Source organism: Haliotis rufescens, unplaced genomic scaffold (assembly GCF_023055435.1).
Source record: "Haliotis rufescens isolate VD_foot unplaced genomic scaffold, xgHalRufe1.0.p SCAF_9, whole genome shotgun sequence".
Lineage (NCBI taxonomy): Eukaryota > Metazoa > Mollusca > Gastropoda > Lepetellida > Haliotidae > Haliotis > Haliotis rufescens.
Window position 1 is genome coordinate 6,660,236 of NW_025964383.1, and position 13,063 is coordinate 6,673,298.

The 13,063-nt window shown below is 44.1% G+C and overlaps 1 protein-coding gene across 1 annotated transcript; it reads right to left on the minus strand.

Moving 5' to 3' along the window:
- Positions 1 to 382: 382 nt before the first annotated feature.
- Positions 383 to 8,781, minus strand: LOC124119503 (polypeptide N-acetylgalactosaminyltransferase 5-like). The gene is made up of 11 exons (XM_048391065.1): positions 8,532 to 8,781; positions 8,141 to 8,294; positions 7,846 to 8,009; positions 6,603 to 6,767; positions 6,267 to 6,477; positions 6,038 to 6,155; positions 5,565 to 5,747; positions 3,415 to 3,543; positions 3,030 to 3,125; positions 2,340 to 2,488; positions 383 to 479 (listed from the first exon to the last, which is right to left on the minus strand). The coding sequence occupies exons 1-11, from the start codon at positions 8,779 to 8,781 to the stop codon at positions 383 to 385; spliced, it is 1,716 nt and encodes a 571-aa protein (XP_048247022.1).
- Positions 8,782 to 13,063: the final 4,282 nt, after the last annotated feature.

Here is a 13,063-nt window from a genome sequence, read left to right on the forward strand (position 1 = left end):
CCTTGCTTGTAGCACAATCCGATGAACATAGAGTACAGTGGACAGTTTGTGTACTCTTCATGTCATCTACCACACTACTTGAAATTAGTGATACTCTTGTGAAGCCCTCATATGTCCTGCCTAGACTCAATTACTTACATGCAACCGTGAACCAATCGTAAAAATACAGGTAGCGGTAAACACCTTGAATTGTTAACGAGTCAATCATGCACTTTTTAGCTCCCACGTAAAATATAATTCCCACATGTGCATGTCAGCCAGCCAGAACACTGATTCAGTATTTTCAGAGGATAACCACAGCAATAAAGCCAAAGAAGGCACTGCATATGTGCAGTAGTTGTTTGTCCCACTCCAAAAAGTCACTCCAACAGGGATGAGTGAGCTATGTTTGGATTGACCTCTGCCCTGCCAACTTAATGCTGTCAATGGTGTCGGCTATGAAGGACGTGCTGTGAGCGTCCACACCTGGGACGTCTCCCCTGAACAAGGTTGTATGGTGAGAGTCTTCTTGCCTGCCTGGAGACATAGTCCACTGATTTTTTCATGTAAATATCTGTCCTGAAACAAGTCGAAGAAGATTATTTCAATCTGTGGCAATTGGAAACAAATATTAAAGGTTATTGACAAATGTGCTGTCACTTTTTCAATATTCGTTCTTGTGCTAGTTACACCGGAACACTGTCTGTGGCAAGTGTCTACCTGAGTGTATGTCCAGCTTGATCCCTGCCGAAGGTTTAGCCAGATATTTCCGTCCTTGACGTAAGTGTCGACTCTCTTGGAAGACATTGAGTTCAAATTTCACTGATAATTTCATTATTTTAATCTGTGGCAAAAAATGTAACGTAATTGACAAATGTGTTATCACTCTTTCAATATTCGCTCGTGCTCGTTACATATAAAAGAGTGTGTTTGACAAGTGTCTACCTGAGTATATGTCCAGCTTGATCCCTGTCGAAGGTTTAGTGAGACATTACCGTCCTTGACGTATAGGTGTTGATGGTAGTTCCAGATCTGCCCATTGTCACGCATGCACCAAAACTGAAGGTAGAGACAGATGCAGAGGGTGTTGTTTACTTTGCTTTAAAGCAATATTCCAGTTATAAGACGGCAGCCTGTATGTGATTGAGTGTGGACCAGGAATCCAGTTATTGATGTTATGAGCAACCATCCAGGGCTGTCGGGATGAGTTGACAAATGCCATCAATCAAGTCATGGAGCCGGTTCCCTGTTGGTTTCTAGGGACCAATCCTAACCGGGAATCCCTAAAGCTTCCGAATCTTACCACTAGCAATGGGGTGGTGCTGACACATTCGACCCCTGGTCACCACGGTTTACAGTATGAAAACAGTGTAAGAGTTTGGGCAGGACAGAACCACTTCGTGGGTTATATTTGTTAAGCTATAGTAAGAGTAACCTTGAACTAGGTCATGATAATATACTATTAAAAAAAAGTAGGGGATATTTCATTTTGCGATCATACTTGTAACAAATGCAAATGAATACGAGACAAAGTAATATAGATCCTTACAGAGGAAACATTTCCAGTGAAATTCGGCCCCCAAACACAATGGCAACCCCAGGATCTGCACGTGATGCTAGTGATGATCATGGGGGCTGAACACCAGATTTGCACGACTTTGAATTTGAAGGTTATACCCACTGTGGAAGGAAATTTGAAGGTGGAAACAGTTTAATTGTTTTGGAACTCAGTTACCAAACGGGTGACATGCGCCGACTTACACAAAATGAAAGGTTACGTGCCCTTGGCATGCTACAGGTTGGCACAACACAGACCGTTGTTGCACGGACGATGAACGTTTCACAGTCTGTCATAAGCAGATTATGGTCCAGATATCGTGCTACACATTCTGTTAATGATAGACGACGCTCGGGTCGACCAAGGGCGACAACTCATGCACAGGATCGATTTATCCGTACTTTAGCCTTGAGAAATCGTGTCATAACGGCTAATCAGATTAGAGCTCGACTACTAGCAGACACTGGTGTGAGAGTGAGTGCCCAGACGATCAGAAATGGACTGCACAGAGGTCATTTACACGCGCGACGTCCTCGCGTCATTCCATGTTTGAGAGATCATCACATAAGGGCAAGACGCCGTTTGTGTCGGGATCGTCAACACTGGGATAATCGACGTTGGAACAATGGAATGTTTTCAGATGAGTCGAGGTTCACTGTGGACTTCCTGGACAGGCGTAGGAGGGTGTGGCGTCGACGAAACGAACGTTTCCATGATGTTAACGTCATTAGACATGATCAATTTGGGGATGGATCTGTAAAGGTGTGGGGAGGCATCATTGCTGCTGGAAGAACGGACTTACATGTTGTTGCCGGACGTGTCACAGGCCAGTACTACCGGGACAACATCCTGGCAGCCCATGTTGTGCCGTTTGCACGTCGTCATGGCCGCCGTTTCATCTTCCAGGATGACAATGCAAGATGTCACAGGGACAGGATTGTTACAGATTACCTCCAACAGCAATATATCACCACATTACCATGGCCAGCGCTGAGTCCGGACCTGTCGCCCGGCGAGCATGTCTGGGACATGCTTGGACAGCAGTTACGTCAACGTCAACAACGTCCTACCACTATCCAAGAACTTGCTGCTGCGTTGCAACAGGAGTGGAATAACCTTGACAAAAATGACTTGGGACGCCTCGTAAGGACTATGCCACGTCGTATCCGTGCCTGTCTAGCCAACAGAGGGGGGTTTACCCGTTATTGACTTTGCTTTCATGTCATGGCAACTTTGCTGTTTGACCCTGGGTTTGGTTTTGCCCTTTGTATGGAAAATCTGTGCTTCACCGGCAGTACCAAAGGTGTTGAATAAATTGACAAATGTTCCCTTAATGTCTTTTCGTCATTTGTTTCCTCTTTGGGTTCACAATTTCCGTGTCATAAATCTTGTAAATCCAATATCCAATATTTTTTTTAATAGTATACTTTACTTCCAGTTACACCCCGACTAAGTGTGTTCTGTAAAGGCATATGGTGCATAATGATCCTACCTGATTGTAACCCTTGCCCCCGCATGTGTACATATACGGCAGCAGGGAGTGCCGCCCCATCGAGTCTATACAGTTATTGTAGGCAGCGTTCCGAATCTGAAAATGAAAACAACCTGGAATAACACAGCTTCCTCTTCAATGGTAAACAGCCATTATAGTAAGCATCCGGAGTTGGTCACGGTGTTTGATGGTAAATAGATTCGTTAATAAAAATAATATATTGCAAATGAACTCCCAAAGCTTGTTCATTTGTCCACCTCCCATTTTGTCCATCAGCATTTTCAAGCTTTAACCACGTCTGTGTTGTCCGACCGCCTGCAGAGCGGAATGAGACTTACATTCACTGGCCAGCTACAGTGAGAATACAGATGGTGAACACTCATACCTCTCCTACAGTCAGACAGTCTGTGGGCACTGGTAGTTCCGGGAGCACGTTCTTCAAGTACCACTCAAAGTTATGGCAGTTTAGGCTCCGCCGCAATTCTTGTCTTTCCGAGATATCTCCAACAACAACCTAAAGCGAAATGATATGATGACATAAGAAAAGCCCGAGTAACTTGAGCAGATTCTGGCCAACGGGATATGTACCCTTTCCCCAAATGTAACAGATGTAATCCAAGAATGTGTGATATACACCTGTCTCTGACTTCACTATTTCTACCAATTACAACCTTCCCAATATTTCAACCTGTCACCAACCTTCTCAGTATTTCTACCAATCACCGACCTTCTCAGTATTTCTACCTGTCTCCAGTCTTCTCAGTATTTCAACCTGTCACCAACTTTCTCAGTACTTCAACCTGTCACCAACCTTCTCAGTATTTCTACCTATCACCAACCTTCTCAGTATTTCAACCTGTCATCAGTCTTCTCAGTATTTCAATCTGTCACCAACCTTCTAAGTATTTCAACCTGTCACCAACCTTCTCAGTATTTCAACCTGTCACCAACCTTCTCAGTATTTCTACCTATCACCTACCTTCTCAGTATTTCAACCTGTCACCTACCTTCTCAGTATTTCAACCTGTCACCAACCTTCTCAGTATTTCTACCTGTCACCAACCTTCTCAGTATTTCAACCTGTCACCAACCTTCTCAGTATTTCAACCTGTCACCAACCTTCTCAGTATTTCTACCTGTCACCAACCTTCTCAGTATTTCAACCTGTCACCTACCTTCTCAGTATTTCTACCTGTCACCAACCTTCTCAGTATTTCTACCTGTCACCAACCTTCTCAGTATTTCAACCTGTCACCAACCTTCTCAGTATTTCTACCTGTCACCTACCTTCTCAGTATTTCTACCTGTCACCAACCTTCTCAGTATTTCAACCTGTCACCAACCTTCTCAGTATTTCAACCTGTCACCAACCATCTCAGTATTTCTACCTGTCACCAACCTTCTCAGTATTTCAACCTGTCACCTACCTTCTCAGTATTTCTACCTGTCACCAACCTTCTCAGTATTTCTACCTGTCACCAACCTTCTCAGTATTTCTACCTGTCACCAACCTTCTCAGTATTTCTACCTGTCACCAACCTTCTCAGTATTTCTACCTGTTACCTACCTTCTCAGTAATCTACCTGTCACCAACCTTCTAAGTATTTCTACCTATCACCACCCTTCTCAGTATTTCAACCTGTCACCAACCTTCTCAGCATTTCTACCTGTCACCAACCTTCTCAGTATTTCAACCTGTCACCAACTTTCTCAGTATTTCAACCTGTCACCTACCTTCTCAGTATTTCAACCTGTCATCAGTCTTCTCAGTATTTCAACCTGTCACCAACCTTCTCAGTATATCAACCTGTCACCTACCTTCTCAGTATTTCAACCTGTCACCAACCTTCTCAGTATTTCAACCTGTCACCAACCTTCTCAGTATTTCTACCTATCACCTACCTTCTCAGTATTTCAACCTGTCACCAACCTTCTCAGTATTTCAACCTGTCACCAACCTTCTCAGTATTTCTACCTGTCACCAACCTTCTCAGTATTTCTACCTATCACCAACCTTCTCAGTATTTCTACCTGTCACCTACCTTCTCAGTATTTCAACCTGTCACCAACCTTCTCAGTATTTCTACCTATCACCTACCTTCTCAGTATTTCAACCTGTCACCTACCTTCTCAGTATTTCTACCTATCACCTACCTTCTCAGTATTTCTACCTGTCACCAACCTTCTCAGTATTTCTACCTATCACCACCCTTCTCAGTATTTCAACCTGTCACCAACCTTCTCAGCATTTCAACCTGTCACCAACCTTCTCAGTATTTCTACCTGTCACCAACTTTCTCAGTATTTCAACCTGTCAGCAACCTTCTCAGTATTTCAACCTGTCACCTACCTTCTCAGTATTTCAACCTGTCATCAGTCTTCTCAGTATTTCAACCTGTCACCAACCTTCTCAGTATATCAACCTGTCACCTACCTTCTCAGTATTTCAACCTGTCACCAACCTTCTCAGTATTTCAACCTGTCACCAACCTTCTCAGTATTTCTATTTTCTCAGCATTTTTACCAGTCACTTACCTTGTCAGATCCAGTAGTCTGATAGAAGAACTTCTTGTAGTCATCCATCCACACCTCGGCTACGCGAGCAGCGTTCCTCCTTACACTGCCGGGGGTGGGCCAGTGGATGGGGTTGTTGTGGTGGAAGATGTGACCGACATGTGAGCAGGGCAGCAGCTCCACGCTGCCGTTACACATCCACACCTGCACCACAGACAGAGAGCAAGAACATACATGACGCAATGGATGCAGCCTCTGGCTAACTTGTTGAAACATTTATTGTATGTGACACAGCTCTACTACAGAGTTATTGCCATCTATGTGATCTTGTGCACTGTGGTATTAAGGGTGATGTGAGCTCGTCTTTACAGTATGCATGCATACCAGAATTTACCACGTTGGACTAAAGTGATTTGAAATCACACCTGCATGTATTTAGGTCAATATTTCTTTTAACCGTTACGCAAAACTGATGGGTACTCCTTAAGCCAAACCTTGAAAGACAGTTCGATGTTCTCCCCTCCCCAATAGTCAAGCCCTGGGTCGTAGGCTCCCAGCAGAGTGAAATAGGCCCGGGATATCGCGAACAACCCACCAGGCATTGTGGCGGATCTGAAAATACACACGGACACAAGTTTTGGTTGGAACCCTCTGAACATCCTGTAACAAAGACACATCGAACCATGTTAGTGACCGGTGCCGACTGTAGCCATGTTGACCTACTTGATGGGTGCAGTTTGGGGACGGGCGGGTTTGCTGTGCAGTTCATGGATGCCTATCCATCTGAAGATGAGATTTGTCCAGGAGAATGTCCCAACGCTGAGGGGAACATGGGGTTTGACAGACAACGTGTCCGGCTTGATAGACTCTATTGTTGGATATGGGACGGCATGAGGGTTCTCAGCAATCCGGTCCAGCAGGGGTTCGAGCCAACCTTACAAGAGATACCAAACCATTCACGATTGTCATGTTATCTTGCATTATGGTATCTTTCCTTCATATGTAAATACAGAGACAGGTTACAACAACCACTATGATGATGCAACAATCCGAGCCTACCTGGGAAACACTCGATGTGTGAGTCGAGGAAGACGAGGACGGAGGCGGTGGCGTGTTTGTAGCCAAATAGCCTTGCTCTTGTCAGCCCCTCACGCTGACCTGTCCGCAGTATCTTCACTATGCTCAGCCCAGACATGTACTTCTCCAGGGCTGCGCCAAGATGGTCTGGACAAATATGAAACACGGTTAATGTAAACCTGCGTCAAGCTATCTTGATCGGTTGCTCATAGTCGTTAATTCTTTCCACAAAGAGAAGTGTTGTCATATGAAGTAATTGGAGTCCGCGGTCGACGAGGTCGCATGAGCCAAGGTGTGAGTGACAGTGGTAGGCGAGGTCGCGCATACCAAGGTGAGATAGGCAGTGGTAGACGAGGTTGTATGTACCTAGGTGTGAGTGACAGTGGTAGGCGAGGTCGCGCATACCAAGGTGAGATAGGCAGTGGTAGACGAGGTTGTATGTACCTAGGTGTGAGTGACAGTGGTAGGCGAGGTCGCGCATACCAAGGTGAGATAGGCAGTGGTAGACGAGGTTGTATGTACCTAGGTGTGAGTGACAGTGGTAGGCGAGGTCGCGCATACCAAGGTGAGATAGGCAGTGGTAGACGAGGTTGTATGTACCTAGGTGTGAGTGACAGTGGTAGGCGAGGTCGCGCATACCAAGGTGAGATAGGCAGTGGTAGACGAGGTTGTATGTACCTAGGTGTGAGTGACAGTGGTAGGCGAGGTCGCGCATACCAAGGTGAGATAGGCAGTGGTAGACGAGGTTGTATGTACCTAGGTGTGAGTGACAGTGGTAGGCGAGGTCGCGCATACCAAGGTGAGATAGGCAGTGGTAGACGAGGTTGTATGTACCTAGGTGTGAGTGACAGTGGTAGGCGAGGTCGCGCATACCAAGGTGAGATAGGCAGTGGTAGACGAGGTTGTATGTACCTAGGTGTGAGTGACAGTGGTAGGCGAGGTCGCGCATACCAAGGTGAGATAGGCAGTGGTAGACGAGGTTGTATGTACCTAGGTGTGAGTGACAGTGGTAGGCGAGGTCGCGCATACCAAGGTGAGATAGGCAGTGGTAGACGAGGTTGTATGTACCTAGGTGTGAGTGACAGTGGTAGGCGAGGTCGCGCATACCAAGGTGAGATAGGCAGTGGTAGACGAGGTTGTATGTACCTAGGTGTGAGTGACAGTGGTAGGCGGTTTTGCTCATACCTATGTGTGCGTGGTTGGTGGTAGACGAGGTTTCACGTACCTAGGTCGGAGGCGTCGTCAACGAGGATAATCTCCTGGAGGAGGTGTGGTGGCGAGCGGTTGATGATACTGTGCACAGAGCGCAATAGGGTAGACCATGCCTCGTTGTGGAAACACATGATGACACTCGCCCTATGCCTGCTCTGATGACTCAATGACCGACATCTGCAACAGAGTATAAGCTATGGGCTGATTCACAGTGGAGGTCTTGTTTCAATATATTCCCCACTGCTCATGAAACCGTGACACACGTCTTGGTTTCCTGGGTTCATGGAAACACAACCTGCAACACTTACTGTGGTGGACCTGGATCCGGAAGTCGGCGGGTCACGGAAACGATGTCACTTACAAACTGGTTGAAGCTGTTTTTCTTGAAGCCCTCATCAAACGTCTGCTTCGCTTCAGCAGAAAGGTGGCTTGGTAAGACAATCACTGGGCGCCCATACTCACCTAGAGAATACAGATTCTATCTGAGAACAGCCAGCGAAAGACAAAAAGGTAGTCGACACATGTGATGTATCCGAGCTTAGTTAACGTCAAAGGTGAAAAGATTCGTTATGGTTAATGATGAGCTACACGTCTGGTAAACGTTTGTCAATAACCATATCTGTTTCTGAAGATTGAAGAATGTTTAACATTTCAAGGGACCCTATCTGTCTCAGATGTCAACAGCCAAAAAAACCATACCTCTTCCATAAGGGGGACTTTCAGCAACAAATGGAGGATACATGACGTCATCTGGATCATTAGACCACTTTCCCGTGTTCTTTAAGGGTTGATGCAGACCGCCAACACCCACCCCGTGAGGCCTTGTGACCGGGGACGCCGTCAAGTAGATAATCCCGAAACACAGACCACACACGAACATCATTGGTCTCACCAGTCGACGTGGCCGGGGGAAGCGCAGCAGCGACATGTCAAATTTCCGTATCTTCATCATTCAACAGCCGGATCAACAACCACACAAACTGGGAATGAAGACATAGATTACTAATAATAATTCATTTTAAAGTAAAAACGTTACACGCACAGACTAAAATCTTTATATGTGCATCTTGTGAAAGTTTCTTGCTACCACTCTTTTACCCCAAGATAATTGTATCTGGTCCTAAACGGAAATAACTAAACAGTTTCAGTTCAAACTACGGCATTTGAACAGTGTGGCCATAGAGAGGAATAGGTTTTTTTTCAATTGAAAGCAGTTTAATATATCAGAAGAATGAAGCTACATTGTCCAGATCTCTCGTCTAAGTCTTTCTTGCACACTAACTCACCACGTTGGTATATCAGAATGAAGCTACATAGTCCAGATCTCTCGTCTGACCCCTTCGTTGCACACTAACCTACCGCACTGTTGATCACCAGGAGTAGGCATTCTGTGGTCAGCTACCTCCGGTGTAATGTCCACTCACACAGGCGCGCCACTGGCCATAACACGTACATAAAACCACACTTATTTGACTGCAGTGTGTGTGTACTGCCCTCAAGTCTGATAAGAACTCTTAACGGAGGTGTTTCTGCATGTGGTGTTAGTTTATAACAGTTTGTGTAAATGCAGACAAACAAAACGTGTCGTAACTCACGCCTTTATATACCTTTATAGGCCTACTATACCTTTACTAATGTTCAATTAAATATTTCATATATTATTTAATGCTGATAAAATGACGTAAGAGAGTGGCTGTGTTTGCCATCAATAATAAGACATTGCCTGACTCTGTGTGTGCTCTCTGTGCACAGTGTTCCGAACATCTCCGCATTCAATTTGAGAGTGTCATTCTTCAATGGGATTTCAAAGTTTTGGCCTGGTCGCTATTCGTCAATTTTCGCGTTGCTTGCATTTACGCTGTAAAACTACAAATCCGAAATGGCGGTCTCCACTATTCGTGACGTTTCGTGCTGCTTGAAATTTAGCCGTAAAAATACAAATCGTGGAACAAGTTCAAAAGTGGGAGTTGCTTCCCTTGGGCACGCCAGAAACCTATGATTGTGGGTTTGAATCCCGGTTCGCCCCGATTATGTTTCTAGGTTTGTCAGCACCATACCCGTGCTCGTGGATTTTACTGAAGTGGTAAACGCCTGAGACCTGTATCACGTCGGGCTTTCCTCCCACATTAAGCTGACACACCGTGATATAACTGGAATACTACTGTTAAAAGCGGCGTTAAACCAAATTCACTCACTCACTCAAAAGTGGGAAACACCGTAATTAGGTAAAGCATATTTTATATCTATATACGGACATCTCACCTGTACCAGCATGTGTGTGAGACAACGGTGATATGTTTATCATATGTAATGTCTATATACGGACATCTCACCTGTACCAGCATGTGTGTGAGACAACGGTGATATGTTTATCGTATGTAATATCTATATACGGACATCTCACCTGTACCAGCATGTGTGTGAGACAACGGTGATATGTTTATCATATGTAATGTCTATATACGGACATCTCACCTGTACCAGCATGTGTGTGAGACAACGGTGATATGTTTATCGTATGTAATATCTATATACGGACATCTCACCTGTACCAGCATGTGTGTGAGACAACGGTGATATGTTTATCGTATGTAATGTCTATATACGGACAGACGGGGACCTGTCATGTGAACGCGCACAAGGTGAATGTCTCTGTCACACTTAAGATCGTGCTTTACAAACTTCTGAATTACATCAGGGGGATCTTCTCCTGGCATTTCAGGGATTCCATGAAAGAGTAAATTGTCCCTCATTGTGCGTACCTTAAGGTCAAGCACAGCTTCTTTTATGTCTCTCTGGTCTACTTGAATAGAGTCAGTTTCGTAGTACATATCCTCCATGTCTCTTGAGTGCCTGTCTCTTTCCTCACCACTATAGTTTTCAAAGTTTCTGAGGCGTTGTTTTAGGTTCTGTTTTCCTTTATAATCTCATCACATGTTTCACTATTACTTCTGACACGTACATCAATTTTATCTACACGTTGAATCGTCCCTTTGATTGTCACTTCGAGTGTAGTGAGCTTATTGGCAATGCTAGTTAGTTTTGTGTCCAGCTTTCAACATGTTTTATCTGTTCCTGTACAGCGTGAACCATGCCCAAGTCCTAATCCAGCTAGTGTTGATGTTAGTAGGGTCTAAACAACTGACCTGGCCTTGTGATCCATGGGCTTGTGCTGGTTTCGTCTGTCCGGTGTTTGGTATATTTTGAAACGGATCCTGTCCATGCTAAGGTTGGGGTCACCGGGTGTAAAATCCTGTTGCATTGCATACTATTTCGGGGTGCTCAATTAACTGTTAAAGTTTTTTTGAGAGCGAGAGACAATACACACACGGGAATTCGAAAAATAAAGAATTAGGAAGACCGAATACATAAAGGCGCATTGACAAAGATAAACTGATAGTTTAAGGATTTATTGACACTAAACAATAACAACCAAGCTTGTATACACAGCGAGTGTACACAAGTTAGCAGCACTAATAGTAACTTGTCAGTTCTAAAACAAAGCTGACCCCATCTATTGCTTGCAAAGAGGGTATTACAAATCTACCGGGGTCAATATTGCCACGATGCCAGTCTAAACACATCAACATATATCAGATCAAATCACCATTACGCAATCTGTATGCACACCTGGACAGCCAATCAGGTCCTTGAACTTTCGTCGGGGCACGACATTTCTATACGAACTGACGTTCGGGAGTATCTCTCAGAGGCTAATGATAATGGTGATGACGATGTTTTAAGGGCTATACACCTTTAAGCTTATACACGTAAGGGGCGACAAAACGCGGAGGTCGGATTAGGAAACACCCGCTCGGGTTCCCCAAGCGAAAAACCAAGGCTATTGAGTGTGCTTAATAACAAACTTTAATATGATACTTGGGATGAGCATTTTAACTAACATAGATAATAAGACCATCATCACAAGGTGTAGCGTTTGTACTTGAAGATGATATTTTATATACACTAAAGGCCAATGTGGTGTATTACTTACTGCTGAAAAGAGTACCCGAGGGAAATAAAGATTTAATATACATAAGCAATAAAAATACAACGGGCGGTCCCTCAATCTGGATCTGCGACACATCGCTAGATTGAAGTTGAACACCAAATGTTTGGTAGCACCCAGGTTAAGTGTCTGTTCCCGCCATATTCAATGAGTCTGATCATCATGGCGTCGATAATTGTAAGAAGGAAAACCTGTCACAGATGTATGAACCAAATAGTGACCATTGCCTTGTCAAAGTTGAAACCACTGTGCACGTGCCACACCATCCACTAAGTTGTCCGTGGCGAGGGTTGGTGCACTAGGATTTCTATCGTCACTGGACACTGCAATGGGCAATCCCTGAATGCGCTGATGCTCTTCCTGTGACATGTTCCTTCCACAGCGACATCATTTCATGTCAGGTCATGTATCCTATAGCGCCACTATCTCTATGAGCTGTCCATTTCATGGCTTGCAGTTACTGCAGTCGTGTACGACTAAAATCACCTCTACTCACAATCATCAGCAGGACTATGTTTGTGTTTACATGTGTTAGCTTTGCCCTATAATGTACTTGTGGATTGTTTAGAGCCCATGATTAAACTGGAACCACTCTATATAAATACATCACTTTAGATCCTGTTTCTTGGTGTAAAAAACTATATTTTTGTCCTCAACTATTACAAACATCATTATTCTTATGCCATCAAAATTCAGAGCTAACATATACTTTATTACACTTAACATGGAGGTAGTTCAAAGCTAAACTATACTTTATGAAACGAAACATGGAGGTAGTTCAGGGCTAAACTATACTTTATTACATTACACATGGACGTAGCTCAAGGCTAAATTATACTTTATTACGCTTCACGTGGGGGTAGTTCAAGGCTAACCTATACTTTATTACACTAAACATGGAGATAGTTCAAGGCTAAACTATACTTTATTACACTACACATTGGGGTAGTTCAGGGCTAAACTATACTTTATTACTCTACACATGGAGGTAGTTCAAGGCTAAACTATACTTTATTACACTAAACATGGAGGTAGTTCAAGGCTAACTTATACTTTTTAACATTACACATGGAGGTAGTTCAAGGCTAAACTGTACTTTATTACACTACATGTGGGGATAGCTCAAGGCTAAACTATACTTTATTACTCTAAACATGGAGGTAGTTCAAGGCTAAACTATACTTTATTACACTAAACATGGAGGTAGTTCAAGGCTAAACTA

Bases quoted from the DNA above. Each gene is read 5' to 3' on its own strand.
- LOC124119503 (XM_048391065.1), bottom strand. From the start codon at position 8,781: ATGAAGATACGGAAATTTGACATGTCGCTGCTGCGCTTCCCCCGGCCA. The intron at 8,295-8,531 runs GTATGGTTTTTT...TGTATTCTCTAG, and splicing joins AAGTCCCCCTTATGGAAGAG to GTGAGTATGGGCGCCCAGTG. The intron at 8,010-8,140 runs GTAAGTGTTGCA...ACTCTGTTGCAG, and splicing joins CCGGATCCAGGTCCACCACA to ATGTCGGTCATTGAGTCATC.